Source organism: Chrysemys picta, chromosome 8 (assembly GCF_011386835.1).
Source record: "Chrysemys picta bellii isolate R12L10 chromosome 8, ASM1138683v2, whole genome shotgun sequence".
Classification (NCBI taxonomy): domain Eukaryota; kingdom Metazoa; phylum Chordata; order Testudines; family Emydidae; genus Chrysemys; species Chrysemys picta.
In genome coordinates, this window is record NC_088798.1 from 23,536,468 (window position 1) to 23,555,993 (window position 19,526).

Consider the following 19,526-nt stretch of genomic DNA (forward strand, 5'->3'; position numbering starts at 1 on the left):
GTGTTTGCATGCAGCCATAACAGGGTAAGCCATGTGGAAGCTGACACAGCATCCTACTGATTCCCTCATGGATTCTGACCCAATCCTGGATGCTGATAGCTACAAACTCCTGAGCAGGAATTCCAGACAGGTAGTCACATTTCAGGGAAGGACATATTTTCCAGGGCTATCTTGGTAGCCAGCCAGCCCACTCCATTCATACATGTGCTGTTCAGTCACTATACATTGTGTTTCCAATGGGATTTCAATCTGCCAAAATCACATTCAGCAATCATTCTATACCTGCTGATAGCATCATTAAACCATCTTTTGCCAAATCCCCTTAAATCATGGTAGGGTTTCATAAGCCAAGGCAAAAGGAGGTACGCGGGGTCCCCCAGAACAACAGTGAGGACAGTAACTCTGGTTATGACAACGTCATTTGGAGGGAATAGTATCCCAGCTCGTCCGTGAATATAGACTCCCAATTGTCAAAAAACACTGGCATCCAGAACTTTTCCAGTGCAACCCACATTGACATTCATAAGTTAACTTCTGTGGTCCAGAGGGTCTGTATAACAATGGAGTGGTACCCTTTGTAGTTTATGTATTCATGCTCCTTAAGGATGGCAACCTATGGGCACATAAGTCCCATGAATGGTCCCAGCACGATTAGGAAACCCCATTCTCTCTAAGCCAGCAGTTACTTCAGGTATATCTTTTATGCCTGCCACTTTGGGGTAAACCACATGCCTGACTGCCTCAGAAACCTCTGCCACCACTTTATCCACAGTCGACTTTCCAACGCCAAACTGGCTGGAAACCAACCTGTAGCAGTCTGGGTTAGCCAGGTTCCAGACGGTTATAGCAACCAGCTTCCAGACAGGCTGACCTCATGCAGGTGTCTTTATGCTGGGGTCTTGGGGCAAGCTGCCCACTAAGCTCCAGAAAGGTAGCTTTCCTCATGTGAACATTCTGGATCCAACTACTGACCATCCCAGGTCTGCATGATGATGTGATCCCACCAGTCTGTGCTTGTGGCCCCGTGCCAGAAGTGCTGGTCTACGTAGAGCAGGGGTAGGCAACCTATGGCACGTGTGCCAAAGGTGGCACGCAAGCTGATTTTCAGTGGCACTCTCACTGCCCGGGTTCTGGCCATCAGTCCGGGGGGCTCTGCATTTTAATTTAATTTTAAATGAAGCTTCTTAAACATTTTAAAAACCTTATTTACTTTACATACAACAGTAGTTTAGTTATATATTATATACTTATAGAAAGAGACCTTCTAAAAACGTTTAAATGTATTACTGGCACGCAAAACCTTAAATTAGAGTGAATAAATGAAGACTCGACACATCACTTCTGAAAGGTTGCCGACCCCTGACATAGACGTTATCAGTGGCTATACTGAGTGTACGGAGCAGCATCAGCCAATGTGAGTCTACCATGCCTGGGTATCCTCCTCCTCCTCCACTATAAGCTCTGTCAGGTGCCTTTGGTGGGTCAGAAAATGCCACCAAAGTGTCCACCAGCATCTCACAGAAGCTCTGCCTGTTTTCTAACACGAGAGCGAAAGTGCAAGCAAGAGAATTTCTTGAAAATGTGTCTCCTCCATGTTGCTGGCTCCATACCTGGGCGCACACTCACGAAAAAGACAGCTAGGAAGGATGTGTTGGCGGGCTGTTCAAACTTGCTGTAATGTGCAAGGTGGACAGTTCACCATGGTCAAAGGACTAGAGTGGCCACATTTTGGGAGGGCGCTAGGGAGTCTGGTATATGCATGGTTTGACTCAGGTCTGTGCACTGGAGTGTGGATGCCAGAGCCACAGGTTTAAGCCCAAGTTGGAAAATTCTTAATATAGGGTTAACAGTCAGTGTAGATGTTCAAGCCCTGGGTTCTCCAAACCAGGGTCAGCTGACTTGAGTCCCACAAATCCTGGGCTTACACTGCAGTGTAGACATACCCTATAGAACCAAAAATCCACAGCATGGAAGTCTGCAGATATTTTCCATTGAACTGAGCCTTCAGTAATCACTTAAAGATTTAGGGATTTTGTCTAGCTAGCAGATCTTAACTCTTGACAAACTCAGAGCTGAAATACATTTACAGAAGAGCTCCTCAGTTGAGATAATTTGGCACAGCTCCATTGATTTTGATGGAGTTAGACTGATTTATGCACACTAAGGCTCATCTATAGTTTAAAGCAGAATGTATCCCATCTATACTTATGTATGTATATATACGCACCTTCAAAGGCTTATTAAAACCAGGTTTGCAGAACTGCCTGTAGTACTCCCAATAGCTTTTGTTATATCTGTAGGAAGCTTGCATGTCTATGTATGTTGCAAACCTGTCTGGGCACTTTGAGACACAAAGCTGTAAGGAAGGAAATAAATGCATAATTATATATTGGAAAAAAACAAAACAAAAAGCAAACAAAAACCCTCCCAAAACAACCCACTCATGCTATTAAAACAGCAAGACAAAAAAATGGCCATCTATAAAAGTGCCCTGTTTTATCAGATTGCCTGGAGCAATGCTTATTGTAGCATTTAGAAAGGGACAGTGTCTATTGTTAGAATCTCTAGATAAACACTTTTTAGTGCTTTTGATAGACCTTTTCAAATCTCTCCCCAAGTTCGGTATCTCCCAATCGCTCTGCCTCCATATGTCTTGGTGGTCTCCATACATTTTGATACACATGTACAGTTTTAAGTTTGTTTTTTTTTAAACTTTTTATTGAACATACACATGAAAAAAATCCCCAGAAAGGCCTTGATCTAACCCCCTAAGCACTGACAGCTGTGTATATGAACATGCTGGTGCAGCAGCACAAGACATGTGGCATGGCACAGGCACAAGACCACTTTGATCAATAAAATCTGATGAAGCTAAAAAATGCTTTACCCTCTTATACAGTAGTTTCAGTCAAATCCGCTTTCAATGATGCTGGCTTTACATGCCTCTAAGGGGTGTACCAAATTAAGACTGTAAATTGCCCTTTACCCATGACAGAGTTCCCGCTGGTGTCAAAGCAAGTCAGGTGCACATGCCAAGGGCGAAATTCACATCTCCCCAACTAAAGCCAAAGTAAGCAAGATGTGTGTGAGAAACTAAGAGCTGGGAATGACTGGATCCACCCACAGGTAGGCTGCTATTCAGATGCATGTATGGAGTAGTGACTGCTGCTCCAGCACCCACTCTAAGCCGGACTTCCTGATCACTGGGTCCATGATCATGTTCTGCCCTCCTCAATGTTCCTGTGAGCCTGCCTCTGTGGCATAGAGTGGCTTTAGAGAGGCTGCACCCCCTGCAAAGCTACCCAGTCTGGACCCCCTCCTCCTCAGAGACTTACCATAGAAGGAAGTGAATTTCCCCTTAAGGGCATAGCGTACAAGTGCCCTAAGTGATTTTTTCACATTATGAACGGGAATGTCCATACCAGAAAGGGATCTTATACAATAGGCTAGAACCTGGTGGGTGCAAGAGTCTAGTGGACTAGCCTTGGATCAGGGAATGAGGAAGTTTGAATTCTATCCTTGTTCGGACAATGAATCGCTGTCTGCACATCACTTATTATAACTTCAGTTTCCCCATCTGTAAAACTGGCACTGATATTTGCCACGCATTAGTGTTGCAAAGCAACATTTAAACATTGTCTGTACAGGCCTCTAAAATCCATAGTATTAGCAAGGCCTGTCAGTGGCAGCAGAAGTAGGAACAGAACTCAGGCCTTCCCTGATTCTCAGGCCTGCGCTCACACAGGTAAATGATCTGGCTTGGGGGACCACCACAACCTCCTCGAAAAGTCACAGTGTGATGTATTAAGCCCAAGTGGTTCTTCAGCATTTTCACAACAGCCAGAGAGTTAAAACCTTTAATCTGAATTATCATCCAAAGACTAGAAAATGTCAAAAACCCCCTCCAGTTTCACAGATCTGTTGTGAACCTGAAAATAGACAAATTAAAACACAACCTGTTTGTGACGAATATTCCACCTTGCTTGCCTCACAGTAGTGATTACTTTATTACAGCACAAGCCCCAATCCAAGAGTGCATTGCACAACAGCAATAGCATTGACCTATATATTTTTTAACATTATGCAGTGTTCCCTGTAACATAAGAGACTGTGGCACAGTGTGTTAGGTAACAAAGTCAAGACCACAGCAGCACAAATCAACACAGAGATTCATTTAATATTCTACCAAAGTGACAGGACCAGACTATATTACTTGGTTTACACTAGGAATTTATGCTGGTGTAACTACATCGCTCAGGGATTTTCAACACCCCTGAGCAATGTAGTTATACCGACCTAATCCCCAGTGTAGACAGTGCTATGTCAACAGGAGGGTTTTTGCCATCGGCATAGCTATCACCTCTTGGGGAGGTGGAGTACTTACAGACGCTCTCCCATCTGCATAGGTAACATCTTCACGAAGCACTGCAGTGGCACAACTGCAATGCTGTAAGTGTTGACAAGCCCTCAGTCTCTGTCTACACAAGCTATGTATGCCTCTCTTCTACTGGGATACTGATTAGTGAGCATTCAACAAGTGATTAGCCAAACCTAAGGGTTATTTAACATTAAACAATTGTGTTGACCACTACCAATTCCTCAGAAGGCATGTAACATGTCTGGACAAACGAACACTATTGTCAGTTGTAAACAAGAAAATATGCATTTTTTTAAACATGGCTGGTTTTGGAAAAATCTGTGTGCCAGTCAAAATGATTTTCTGAAAAATGGCTATAATAATGTGCACGAACTACATTGCTGCACAGTCACTCGTGCTATATTCATGACGGAAAATTAGCCAAACCCAGTCACACTCACATTGGGAATTTTTTCAACTCTAAATCCAAAACAAACAGTTCTATGCATTTCTATTTATTTTCTCCTGCCCTGTTAACAATAGACACTGAATCTGCTACACTGTATACTCAGATACATGCTATACACACACCGCACTCTACAATATGATCAAACTACATTCTACAAAATGCAACTAGTCGATCAAATAACTTCTGTCAAGTTTTAAGCAGCAATAAGCAAGAGGCAATGAGAATGTTTTCTCCCTGTATTTCACTTACCTGTGTTGTAGGGCACTGTAGGTTTATTAGCACTATTGGGCTGGCACATTTCAGAATGTTAAAGTAAAACAAACTGGTCTTGTTCCTATAGAGAAATAGGAATAAAAATAACTATTTTAATATGTATAGATGTTTATATACCATGTTTATGACCATAGTACTCACATACCATATATGGATTTACAATGTACACTATCAATTTTAAATACTGTTATCCTAAAAGACTACTGCAAATCCCAGGTGAGAAATGAAAATCAAGCAGAAACTGAAGTGCCCAAGCTTAAACGTATGTTAAGTCAAACTGCTTTGTTTGATGAGTGGTCATTCTGAGGAGTGTTTTCCTGCACAGGAGCCTTAGCTGACAGCCACTTGTTCTTCGAGATGGCCCAGAACCTGGCTCGAGAACTGGAAGGCTTGCGCTTTACATGGCAAACCACCTCTTAATGCTCTGTAGTTCACCTGCATATGCTGAACCTATTTTGTACATACAGCATATGAAATTACTACTAGCACACAGCAAGCTGTACCAGCTGATGTTTTTGTGTTAATCAGAAGGTGGCACCAAAAAATCAAACAAGAGTTTTTTGTGGCTCAAAACCTGAAGCAGCTGCCTGGGAAAACAAGAACACAGTACCTGAAAGGGACTTTCACAAACCCAAGTACTGGTCAGAAGTAAGGGCGAGACTGTGTGCATGAGGGGGAAGGGAAGGGGAAATAGCCTTCTGACCCTTCACCCTTACGCCAGGGCCAGGCACAATGTGGCCAGGGCATGCAGCTTCTGAAGTAGACTTGCATCAGCAGCAGAGACTAGAGCTGGTTGGAACATCTTCATTCCAATGTGGAATGAAAACAAATTTTGAAATCTCAAAAGTTGCTGTGAAATGGAATTGTCGCCCTGTGGTCAGCTCTAGTGGAGACCTCCTCAAAGTGAGCAGGTATGGACAAGGCCACAGTCCTGCCCCCTCCACACTAGGCAGCGAAGTTAGCTGGGTGCGAGAGGACTGCATGCTGCAGCCTTGCAAAACGTAATGGCAAATCCCCTGCAGCGTGCGATTCCTCCAGAACCCCATTGCAACACAGCTGTCTCCCACCCCACTGCATGGCTGTGCCTTCAAGGCTCACTCTGGCCCATAACATGTAAGTGTTGCAAACCATAACTGTGCAACTGGGAGTAGCTCATCTGGCCTGACATTTTAAAAGGTCAGGATGTTTTCACTCTCACACATTCAGTCACGTACTAGTTAAAGAAATAGACATACACTCCTTGCAAATATAACTCCCAATCCTTAGCTGTTATTTCTTCAAATCAACTGAGTAACATTTTGGGCTGAAATATCACTGCTCTGTAAGAGTTCCCTGGGAGTATGTACTCTTTGTGAGTAACTCAGCACAGCCCATGTCATTAACACATTGTTTTACCCCCACGTTGAGGTGTTTGATGGCTGCTGGCATTAACAGGAGACAATAAAGATTAATTGTATATGGCAGAGGAAAGTGGCCACATAGAGTTAGGTTTGCGTCCTTTAAAGTAATTTGTATTCTGTGCTTGCATTTTGTTCTATATAAGGCAAAACAAATTTAGAGATTATATGGAGGAGATCAATGGGTGGATACAATGAGATGCAAAGGTGCAGAATTCCCCTAGAGGGATTCTGAAGGCAACACAAGGTGGAATTAATTTGACTGTACAAAACTCATTGCAGCGCAATTGTTTTTTCAGATATCTATAGAGCCAGGCCTGGTTTTACATTTCACAGTTTCTGAAATACGACTTTCCCCACAAATATTACGGGTATGTTTGAAGCTATTAATATAGGCGCAAGAGTCACAATAAAGAGATGCCACCACTCTCCACAGGAAACCGGCACGTAGGTGTCAAAGCCCGTTTTGGAGGCCCACAAACCCACAGTCCCAGGTCAGCAAACCCCATCCCCCATGGGGCTATGTGGGAACTATCAATGGGAACAATGAAGGCATTGCAGGACCCCTTTGACAGCTTTTCATTAGGGATGAAAGTTTATCAGGGATTCCCCTTACTTACTCATGCTTGACACTACAGCTGTCCAGGACTGGTCTTTGGGGCTTGTGAAGCACCTAGCCAAATCCTCTCCACCTCAGAGTTTTAGGAGTCAAGAAGAGCTGGTCTGTGGTTGTTTAGAGGGGGCTCCCTGGGCTGCTTCTGATGCTAGGGCTGCCATAAGCTCTCTTGTGGCCACTGGCCAAATGTTCCTATGTCACTTCTGGCTTATCCATTTATAGCAATTCCCTCAACATGGAAACTGAGTGCCAATTCCCAGCCTCAGCAGCAATATCCCACCCCCCCCAACATCCCCAGCAAGGGAGGAGAGAGGGAAAGAGAATTTGTGTTTGTATGAACCAGGGCAAGGATGACATACAAGGGAGAAGTAAAGAGGAAGAGCCAAGTAACAGAAAGAGAGAAAATAAGTGAGCAAGCAACAGAGATAGAGAGACAGAACATGCACAATGGACAACAGAAAATGGGGTGAATGCAAAAGAATCCTTCTACTTCCCCCAAGGGGTGGGAAGCCCCCAGCCACCAAGGTCACTACCTGTTTCTGCTTCTCCAAGCTGTGTGTGTGAGAGTGTGAGAGTCCAAATCCTGCTTTCCTACTGCTTTGCACAGGCCCACGGAAGGGTTGGCGCCTGGTCCAGTTGCCTCTCCTGATCCCCGTAGGACTCTGACCTGGGGCAATTCCTCCTGACAGTTCTGCCTCCCTATGCAGGGGAGGGTGGAACTTTTCCGGCCACTTCTCTGCAGCTCTCTCCAGCTCCATGCAGGAATCTGCAAGAGCAAGTGGCACAGACTGTTTCCACACTTCTCCTCCGCTCCCTTCCCTGCCTGGGAGGGGATACCATCTTGGGTGTTCCTCCACACTACTCCCTATCTCCATGCAAGGGGCCTGGACACTTGCTTCCTCTGTTCCATCCCTGCAAGCTGAATGGGAAGAGGCATAAGAGGCAGCAGAAGAGTTGCATCAACTGTGTGCTTTTGGTTGCTGCTTGCATGGAACTGGATTTAATATCAGTGATAATGAAGTGAGGGGTGTGCAATGCAAATTTAAAAAAAAAAGGAAAAACTTTCCTGTAATGTGGTTTCATGGCTCCAGCTTCAGTTTTCATAGAAATAATGTTTTGACCCATATAGCTCTTTTCGTCTGCAAGTACTTCACAGATACTAACAGATTAACTAATCCTTGCAGCTCCCCAGATGAGCTAGGAATTGCCACCCACATTTAAGAGATTGGAAAATAAAGTTGGGTTAAGACACAAGACCAAGGCCAAAGAGGGAGTCAGTGTCAGAGCTGTCTGTCCCCCAGACCTGAGTTCAGACCACACATCGCTCTCTCTAGTAGCATAAAGGCAGCAGGTAGCTAGCAGCAGACAGTGAGAGCTCTCTCGTTACTTTCAGCTGCTGTTTGGCACTTAGTACCAGCTGAGCAGGAAATATTGGTTTGTACAAAGTGAGAAGCAGTCTGCCATACTTTTGGTTATTCCTCCCCAGAGATGAACATAATGATTTATCAGAGGGCATATTAGTTAAATATCCTAACCTGAGCAGTCAAAACCAGTGGCAGCTAATCAGAGTCTTCATCTCTTATAAAAACACTTTAAAATATCATAGATAGAATCATAGAATATCAGGGTTGGAAGAGACCTCAGGCGGTCATTTAGTCCAACCCCCTGCTCAAAGCAGGACCAATTCCCAACTAAATCATCCCAGTCAGGGCTTTGTCAACCCTGACCTTAAAAACCTCTAAGGATGGAGATTCCACCACCTCCCTTGGGCCTGGTCTACACTACGGGTTTAGGTCGACTTTAGCAGCGTTAAACCGAATTAAGCCTGGACACGTCCACACAACGAAGCCCTTTCTTTCGACTTAAAGGGTCCTTTAAACCGGTTTCTTTACACCACCTCTGACGAGGGGATTAGCGATAAAACCGGTCTTTGCGGGTCGGAATTGGGGTAGTGTGGACGGAATTCGACGTTATTGGCCTCCGGGAGCTATCCCACAGTGCTTCATTGTGACCGCTCTGGACAGCACTCTCAACTCAGATGCACTGACCAGGTAGACAGGAAAAGACCCGCGAAGGTTTGAATTTCATTTCCTGTTTGCCCAGCGTGGAGAGCACAGGTGACCCCGCAGAGCTCATCAGCACAGGTAACCGTGATGGAGTCCTCCCAGGATCGCAAAAGAGCTCCAGCATGGACCGAACGGGAGGTACGAGATCTGCTCGCCATATGGGGAGATGAAGCAGTGATAGCTGAACTCCGTAGCAGTAAAAGAAATGGAAAAGTATTAGAAAAGATCTCCAAGGCCATGAAGGACCGAGGCCATAACAGGGACACACAGCAGTGCCGCGTGAAAATTAAGGAGCTACGGCAAGCTTACCACAAAGCCAGAGAAGCAAACGGAAGGTCCGGGGCAGAGCCGCAAACTTGCCGCTACTACGCGGAGCTGCATGCGATCCTAGGGGGTGCAGCCACCACTACCCCAACCGTGTGCTATGACTCTCTCACTGGAGAAACACACAGGGAAGACGGTTCGGGGAACGAGGAAGATGACGATGGAGGTACTGTAGGTAGCTCACAGCAGCAAGGAAGCGGAGAAACCGGTTTCCCCAACAGCCAGGATATGTTTGTGACCCTGGACCTGGAACCAGTAACCCCCGAACTCACCCAAGACCCTCAGGGCACACAGGAGACCTCTGGTGAGTGTAACTTTGTAACTATTTGTAAACATTACAAAAAAAAAGCAAGCGTGTTTAATGATTACTTTGCCCTGGCAATCGCGGCCAGTACATCTACTGGAAAAGTCTGTTAACGTGTATGGGGATGGAGCGGAAATCCTCCAGGGACATCTCCAGAAAGCTCTCCTGGTTGAAATGGGGTGATTTTATTAAGGGGACATTCAGAGGCGCCCGTTCCTGCTCTTCTGACCAGAAATGTTCCCCGCTGTTAACCACGCGGTGGGGGGAGGGGTGAAGTGATCATCCCAGAGAATCGTGTGTGTGTGTGTGGGGGGGGGGTTTACTTGTGTTTGTGCCGCATGTTAACCGGGAAACCGCAGCCCCTCCTTTTACATTGAAACCCCATTTTAAATGGACAACCCAATTCATCCTTGATATGGGAAATGCGCTGCTGTTTGCAACCTTTCCCGCATGTTAAGAATGTTAAAAAAGCCAAAACACTGTGGCCTACGATGGCTGCCTGCAAGCCGAAATATGCGACCTTGTAATGAAAGAGTGTACCCATTGTTCTCTAAAATGTGTCTTTTTTAACCACCTCTCCCTTCTCCTCCGCCAGCTGCAAATGTTTCTCCTTCGCAGAGGCTCGTGAACATTAGAAAGAGAAAACGTAGGACGAGGGAAGAGATGTTCACGGAGCTGCAGATGTCCGCCCAGGCTGATAGAGCACAGCAGAATGCGTGGAGGCAGTCAATGACGGAGATGAGAAAAGCCCAATATGAACGAGAGGAGAGGTGGCGGGCTGAATCGCGGGAAGAACAGAGCAAGTGGCGGGCTGAAGACGATAGGTGGCGTCAGCTTGCAGACAGACGGCAAGAGGCAATGCTCCGTCTGCTGGAGCATCAAACTGATATGCTCGAGCGTATGGTTGAGTTGCAGGAAAGGCAGCAGGAGCAGAGACCGCCGCTACAGCCCCTGTGTAACCAACAGCCCTCCTCCCCAAGTTCCATAGCCTCCTCACCCAGACGCCCAAGAACACGGTGGGGGGGCCTCCGTCCACCCAGTCACTCCACCCCAGATGATCGCCCAAGCATCAGAAGGCTGGCCTTCAATAAGAGTTAAAGTTTTAAAATGCAGTGTGTCCTTTTCCATCCCTCCTCCCCCACCCATCCCAGGCTACCTTGGCAATTATCCCCCTACCTCTGTAAGGAACTAATAAAGAATGCATGAATGTTAAAAAAAAATGACTTTATTGCCTCTGCAAGCGGGAGGGGAGGGTGGGGTGGGGTGGTTGGTTTACAGGGAAGTAGAGTGAACCGGGTCGGTGGGGGGGGTTTGGAGGGTTCATCAAGGAGAAACAAACAGAAGTTTCACACAGTAGCCTCGCCAGTAACAAAACTCGTTTTCAAAGCTTCTCTGATGCGCACCGCGCCCTGCTGTGCTCCTCTAACCGCCCTGGTGTCTGGCTGCGCGTAATCAGCGGCCAGGCGAGTTGCCTCAACCTCCCACCCCGCCATAAAGGTCTCCCCCTTACTCTCACAGATATTGTGGAGCGCACAGCAAGTAGCAATAACAATGGGGATATTCTTTTCGCTGAGGTCTGAGCGAGTCAGTAAGCTGCGCCAGCGCGCTTTTAAACGTCCAAATGCACATTCCACCACCATTCGGCACTTGCTCAGCCTGTAGTTGAACAGGTCCTGACTCCTGTCCAGGCTGCCTGTGTACGGCTTCATGAGCCATGGCATTAAGGGGTAGGCTGGGTCCCCAAGGATCACGATAGGCATTTCAACATCCCCAATGGTCACTTTCTGGTCCGGGAAGAAAGTCCCTTCCTCCAGCTTTCGAAACAGAGCAGAGTTCCTGAAGACGCGAGCATCATGTACCTTTCCCGGCCATCCCACGTTGATGTTGGTGAAACGTCCCTTGTGATCCACCAGGGCTTGCAGCAGCATTGAAAAGTACCCCTTGCGGTTTATGTAGTCGGTGGCTTGGTGCTCCGGTGACAAGATAGGGATATGGGTTCCGTCTATGGCCCCGCCACAGTTTGGGAATCCCATTTCAGCAAAACCATCCACTATTGACTGCACGTTGCCCAGAGTCACTACCCTTGCTATCACCAGGTCTTTCATTGCCCTGGCAAATTGGATCACAGCAGCCCCCACCGTAGATTTGCCCACTCCAAATTGATTCCCGACTGACCGGTAGCTGTCTGGCGTTGCAAGCTTCCACAGGGCTATCGCCACTCGCTTCTCAACTGTGAGGGCTGCTCTCATCTTGGTATCCTGGCGTTTCAGGGCAGGGGACAGCAAGTCACAAAGTTCCATGAAAGTGCCCTTACGCATGCGAAAGTTTCGCAGCCACTGGGAATCGTCCCATACCTGCAGCACGATGCGGTCCCACCAGTCTGTGCTTGTTTCCCGGGCCCAGAATCGGCGTTCCACGGCATCAACCTGCCCCAGTGACACCATGATTTCCACATTGCTGGTGCCTGTGCCTTGTGAGAGGTCTATGTCCATGTCAATTTCCTCATCACTCTCGTCGCCGCGCTGCAATCGCCTCCTCGCCTGGTCCGGGTTTCGCCTTGGCATGTCCTGGCTCTGCATATACTCCAGGACAATGCGCGTGGTGTTCATAGTGCTCATAATTGCCGCGGTGATCTGAGCGGGCTCCATGATCCCAGTGCTAGCTATGGCGCCTGGTCAGAAAAAAGGCGCGAAAGTAGTATCTGATGGACCAGGAGAAGGAGGGAGGGCGGGAGGGAGGGAGGGCCGAGTGACGACATGGCGTACAGGTACAGGAACAGGGAGAAACACAAACAACTGTCACACAGAATGGTCCCCCCAAAGATTAAAATGAAAACCCTGGGCTTAGCAGGCCATTGATTTCACGAGGAAGGGGAAGCATATGAATACAGAACAAATCTATTTTTTACATCTTAAGGTGGCAGCCGACGGTGCAGCATGAGTGACAGCCATACCAGTACGACGATGACAGATACCAATCATAAAATACCATCATCTGCCAAAAGGCAAGGGGCTGCTGCTGTGTAGCAATGCAGCCCCACGTCTGCCAGCCCCACGTCCGCCAGCACCCAGCATCGCCCTCGGCCTCTTCTGGGTGCTTAGCAGACAATACTGGGCAATTGGCAGAAAATAGTATATTACGACTGGTAGCCATCATCATCGAAACAGTAGCATGTCTGCCCAGGTGGCCATGATTGACAACCACACCAATACGATGACGACGGATACCAGTCATAATATACCATCGCCTGGCAAGGAGCTGGTGCAATGCAGCCCTACGGCTGCCAGCCCCATGGCTATCACTCATGCTACACCGTCTACCGCCAAAAGGCAGTTAGCAGCTGCTGCTGTGTAGCAATGCAGTCCCACGTCTGCCAGCACCCAGAGGACATATGGTGACGGTGAGCTCAGCTGAGCTGAGCGGGCTCCATGCTTGCCGTGATATGTTGTCTGCACAGGTAACCCAGGTAAAAAGGCGCGAATCTATTGTCTGCGTTGCTGTGACGAGGGGGGAGGGGCCTGACGACATGTACCCAGAACCGCCCGCGACACTGTTTTGCATCATCCGGGCATTGGAATCTCAACCCAGAATTCAAAGAAAAGGCGCGAACCGCTTCTCGGCTCTCTGAGCTGTGGCGCAAACGTAGTATCTGACGGACTAGGGGAAGGAGGGAGGGGGGCCGAGTGACGACATGGCGTACAGGCACAGGGAATTAAAATCAAGAACGGTGGCTGTGCATCAGGGAGAAACACAAACAACTGTCACACAGAATGTTCCCCCCAAAGATTAAACTGAAAACCCTGGGCTTAGCAGGCCGTTGATTTGACGGAGGGAGGGGGAAGCAAATGAATACAGAGCAAATCTATTTTTTACATCTTAAGACGACGGTGCAGCGTGACTGATAGCCCTCGGCATCTTTCTGGGTGCTTGGCAGCAAATACGGGGCGGCGTATGACGATGGTCTTCAGGCCTATTGCACAATCGGCTGCTCGGGGAAGACTCTGCTAATGTGCGATGACCCGACTTGTAATAGGACGGCTAATAGTCGTAATACACCATTTACTGCCAAAAGGCAAGCCCCACGGCTGCCAGCACCCAGATCGCCGATGAAGGCTACCAGTCTACTGCACCGTCTACCGCCAAAAGGCAGTTAGCAGCTGCTGCTGTGCAGCAATGCAGTCCCACGTCTGCCGACACCCAGAGGACATATGGTGACGGTGAGCTGAGCTGAGCGGGCTCCATGTTGTCTGCACAGGTAACTCAGGTAACCCAGGTAAAGAGGCGCGAATCTATTGTCTGCCGTTGCTGTGACGGGGGAGGGAGGGGCCTGACGACATGTACCCAGAACCGCCCGCGACACTGTTTTGCATCATCCGGGCATTGGGATCTCAACCCAGAATTCAAAGGGGCGGCGGAGACTGCGGGAACTGTGGGATAGCTGTGGGATAGCTACCCATAGTGCAATGCTCTGGAAGTCGACGCTAGCCTTGTACTGTGGACGCGGTCCGCCGACTAGAGCACCTAGAGCATTTTATTGTGTGGACACACACAATCGGCTGTATACAACCGATTTCAATAAAACCGGCTTCTATAAATTCGAACTAATTTCGTAGTGTAGACGTACCCTAGGTAACCCATTCCAGTGCTTCACCACCCTCCTAGTGAAAAGTTTTTCGTAATATCTAACCTAAACCTCCCGCACTGCAACTTGAGACCATTACTCCTTGTTCTGTCATCTGGTACCACTGAGAACAGTCTAGATCCATCCTCTTTGGTTGGAGGTAGCTATCAAATCCCCCCTCATTCTTCTCTTCTGCAGACTAAACAATTCCAATTCCAGTTCCTTCAGCCTCTCCTCATAAACCATGTGTTCCAGCCCCCTAATCATTTTTGTTGTTTCCAATTTTTCCACATCCTTCTTGTAGTGTGGGGCCCAAAACTGGACACACTACTCCAGAGGAGGCCTCACCAATGTTGAACGGAGGGGAATGATCACGTCCCTCGATCTGCTGGCAATGCCCCTACTTATACAGCCCAAAATGCCGTTAGCCTTCTTGGCAACAAGGGCACACTGTTGACTCATATCCAGCTTCTCGTCCACTGTAACCCCTAGGTCCTTTTCTGCTGCACTGCTGCCTAGCCATTCAGTCCCTAGTCTGTAGCAGTGCATGGGATTCTTCCGTCCTAAGTGCAGGACTCTGCACTTGTCCTTGTTGAACCTCATCAGGTTTCTTTTGGCCCAATCCTCTAATTTGTTTAGGATGGATCTCTTTGCACTTAATGGCACAAGCCATACTTTATAATAGTATTTTACTATTCAGTCTCCATACTGTGCAAACAGCTGCATTACAGAAATAACTCAGGTCTAAATTTCCACTGATCAACTGAGCTTTTCAGAAACCTTAATTGGAATAAATACAGTACGATGGGGTGGAGGTTGCTTCTTCTGCAGCCTTCCAATTTAATTCCCAGGAGGCCGAGGGCTGATACCTCATTTCTCATGCATGCCTCATGAGAAATAAAGCCAGATGAATCCTCTGAGTACTCACTCATTTATGGTGTCCTTCTGGCCGCAGAACTGTCCATAGCTGTCAGTTGGATAGACCACCTTCCTGGGGTCACCATGCACCCAAGCTACAAATACATAAAGAGATAGACAGATCTTTTAACACCACATTCCAAGTGTCCAGCAGTAGCTTGCTAATAGTTCAAGTTCTCTAGCAATTAAAATGCACCATCTGTCATGTACTATTTTAACCTCTCCCAATAGCTACTGAAGAGAATTGATTTTCCTTAAACAGTAGATTTCTTAAGGAAAAAATAAAATAAAATATGGATGAATCAGTCAGACAGTAAAACATTTCTCTTTTTTTCCTTCAGGACACACACGTCTGGGATGTGGCCAAAATATGAGGTAATGCACTTAGAAAATAATGGTTATTAAAAGGAGAAAGAGGAGGCATTGCAAAAGCTTTGTTGGCTTAAAGCCACACTGTGCTATGGAGCTAAACCTCACAGACCAAACTGAGCCTTTGCTTATACCCATGACCCCACTGAAACGAATGGGGTTACATGGGTGTGCGAGAAGGCAAGATTTGGCGATGACAATCTAGCGGCCATCGAGTCACTTTAACAAGGGATGCAACCCCCCCCCCCCCATTTCAGGATATAATACCACGCGCTCAGCTCTCAGCGCTGTAGCTGGCGAGGCTGATTTGTTCAGTACACAGAAGTAGACACACAACTGTATGAGTACAGAACCTCAGTCTGAACTGGAGGATGCTGCTTCTATTCCTTCCTCAACTTCAGGCGAGGATTTCTTGCTCCTGAAAAATCTCATTTTCTCAAACTGCTTATTTCCGTTCCCATTCAGGATCTAGTACACCACTAGGAAAATCATGATTAGTATCATTTTTTTCTAAGCTACAGAGGTCAGACCTGACAAATCTTCACAACTCCCCAGTAAGCTCTGAATAATTTTGACTGCCCTTGACGATCACAATTTCTATCTATATCCTCCCCATAACAAAATAATCAGAACTTCACCTCACATTCTAAATATCACCTTACAAGTGCAGGAGAGTGCCAGCATATTAGCCCACACAGTATGTCCTATGCCCGTACATCCCTAGATCTGGCTTACTAATACAACTGCTGCAAAATGTGGTTGGATTTAGTTTTATTAACTGTGATAATTCTCCAGCCTTTTCTTTGCTCTGTAGTGTGTAGAGGAGGCTATAGCCATTATGATTATTTTTAGCCCCTAGTGTCCTCCTCTCAGAGTGTACACAATGTCAGAAGCCACTTTAGGCCCTGATCTATACAAATTACTTTGAACTTGTTCTTCTATAATTGCCCCACTTTTCTGTTGATTTTGTGTGCTAAATTTAGTCACACTAGAAATTAACAGAGGGTCCTATGGCACCTTTAAGACTAACAGAAAGGTGCCACAGGACCCTCTGTTGCTTTTTACAGATTCAGACTAACACGGCTACCCCTCTGATACTAGAAATTAAATCTTCCTTAAGGTCATTGCAGTAGCAGGGGCACTTAGATACTACGGTGATGGGTGGAATGGAGAGAGAATCTCTGCAAATCACAGAACAGTAGATGTAATACTTATCCTTGCAGACTATGGGCTAGATCTGCAACATACCCTCCATTGACTTTAATATAGCTGCACCACTGCATACCAACTCAGAATTTGCCATGTTATCTTTCACCCTAAATGGTTTTATTTTTCTGGTACTCTTGGTTTCTGGATCTTATGCTAGTTTTTAATTCATTTTAATATATGTCTCAATTACACCATGCTTTTTAGTTTGTAAAATAATCTGCTAGTTGGTCTCAAATATCTTCTAGACATTCAAATCAATTCTGTCTATTTTCTCCCTTATCTATTAAGGCCCAGATTCTGCAATGTATGAAAATTCTTCACCTGTGAGAAGTCCCATGACTTCTCTCAGTAATGTAACCTGTTAGACATGATCTTCCTTATATGAATCCATACAGTCAGTCTTTAGATATATGTAAATTTGGCTTATGAAATAATCTAAATGTTGAGTGAGTGGGCTATTTCTGTGTTCTATTGTATGCTTTCCTCCTTTGTGACTGTATGGCAATAGGGAGTGTTCTTTAATATTTTCCTGCATCTCATGCAGTTAAAAGACAAGGCCAAATGGATCAGTTTCGCTGCTGACACCAAATAGGTTTAATCCCTTATTTGTATGCTCTTAGATGGGTTTTCTTATCAACCTTTCCACCGCCAAAAATTAGTTTTTAAAAGTATATGAAAATTACTAAAAGAAACCATTTGTTCCCTTCTTGACTGTATTTCCCCTCACACTAGCATAGCAGAAGGCAGCATGAATAAAACCTGTCAAATCAGATTCAAAATAGTGCTGAGATTTCAGTAGCAAAACGTCTTCTGCAGGGTATAGATAATTATCTGCTACTGCCAACAATATCCCCTTCCTAGGTAGGATATTTTATCTACAATTATTTCCTCCCCCCCCCCCCCAAATCAATCACAATTAGGAAAAAAGACAAAAATTGCAGTATAACTTTGCTAATCATCCCAGAACACCATTTACACACAGAAAGCAACCCTCTCCCCACTGCTCAGCAAAGACCAGAGTGCTGTAAGGAGACTGCCTGTGATAGCAGGGACTGGATGAGAGTCCAGAAGTCTACACAGCAATGAAACAGCCCCGCAGCGCGAGCCTCACAAGCCCGAGTCGACTGGCATAGGCCAGACCACAGCTTTTTCTTTGCTGTGTAGACATATCCAGAATCTCCTGTGCCTAGTGGCCCATGAGGCAACCCATTTTCCCCACCACTGTCTGTCCTAAAGCAAAATGTTTGACTCCATCATAAATGGTCTCTATGATAGCAGCTCCCTTTTCAACCATCCTGCAACAGATCATTCTTTGTTCTTCTTGCCTTAAGGCTCTTATTTTTACAAAGAACTGATTCATAGATTCCAAGGCCAGATCACCATTGTGATCATCTACCCTGACCTCCTGTATAACACAGGCCAGAGAACTTACCCCAAATAGTTCCTAGAGCAGAGCTTTTAGACAAATATCCAGTCTTGATTTAAAAATTTCCAGTAATGGAGAATCCACCATAACCCCTGGTAAATTGTTCCAATAGTTAATTACCCTTACTGTTAAAAATGTGCATCTTATTTCCAGTGTCAATTTTTCTAGCTTCAACTTCCAGCCACTGGATCATGTTGCACCTTTGTATGCTACAATGAAGAGATCATTATAAAATATTTCTTCTCCAGGTAGGTGTTTATAATCTGTGATCAAGTCATCCACATTTGAGCTCTGTGAGTCCATTCCTTTAATCCTCGTGGCTCTTCTCTTAACCATCTCCACTTTATCAACATCCTTTTTGAATTGTGGACAGCAGAACTGGACACAGTAAGTCATCACAGAACTGCCAAATATAGAGGTAAAATAACCTCTCTATTTCAACGGGAGATTCCCCCGTTTATGCATCCAAGGATTGCACCTTTGGCCACAGTGCCACACTGAGAGCTCATGTTCAGCTGATTATCCAACGCAACCCCCAAATCTTTTTCAAAGTCACTGTTTCCTATGATAGAATCCCCCATCCAGTAAGCATGGCCTACATTTTTTTGTTTCTAGTTGTATACATTTACATTTAGCTGTATCAAAACAGCTTATTGCTTGCTTGCATCCAGCTAACCAAGCAATCCAGAAGGCTCTGTATCAGTGACCTGTCCTCTTCATTATCTGTGACTCCCCCATTTTTTGTGTCATCTCCAAATTTCATCAGTGAGCATTTTATGTCTTCTAATTAAGCTTGCAGATGACAAAAATTGGATGCGTGTATGCACTGAAACATCATTAGCAATACAATTATATACAGATAAACAAAATACATTTTGTTATGTATCCTTACTGTTTTATCATTTCTCATTACTCATCATCCAATGCCCACTGAAGTCATTGGAATGACTCTCACTGGTTTCAATGGGTTTGGATTAGGCCATTAACTCACTAATTCTCCAAACGTGATCCTTTGCAATGGGCTTCCTGGGCATTAGTGGGGTACAAGTGCTGGAACATTTTGCTCATACTTTTGTTTTTGTGAAGTATTCTGAACAGTATTTCCAGTCTTTGGAGACTCTTGTCCAGTTGCCTTCATCCAATTGCCCATACCTACTGATTCTTGGTTGTAGCTTTC

The 19,526-nt window shown here is 45.9% G+C and overlaps 2 protein-coding genes across 14 annotated transcripts in view; one reads left to right on the plus strand and one right to left on the minus strand.

The window, feature by feature from the left end:
- SLC44A5 (solute carrier family 44 member 5) overlaps nt 1-19,526 on the minus strand; it is a 197,177-nt gene that overhangs the window by 43,903 nt on the left and 133,748 nt on the right. For all 13 annotated transcript variants that reach the window (XM_065555426.1, XM_065555434.1, XM_065555427.1 and 10 more), the window contains 3 exons: nt 15,356-15,440; nt 5,076-5,160; nt 2,228-2,356 (listed from right to left, as the gene is read on the minus strand). In XM_065555426.1, coding sequence (XP_065411498.1) covers nt 2,228-2,356; nt 5,076-5,160; nt 15,356-15,440 — 299 coding nt within the window. The remainder of the gene's footprint in view (nt 1-2,227; nt 2,357-5,075; nt 5,161-15,355; nt 15,441-19,526) is intronic.
- LOC135973223 (uncharacterized) lies at nt 9,133-11,005 on the plus strand. The gene is made up of 2 exons (XM_065555437.1): nt 9,133-9,806; nt 10,402-11,005. The coding sequence occupies exons 1-2, from the start codon at nt 9,266-9,268 to the stop codon at nt 10,902-10,904; spliced, it is 1,044 nt and encodes a 347-aa protein (XP_065411509.1). The 5' UTR covers nt 9,133-9,265; the 3' UTR covers nt 10,905-11,005.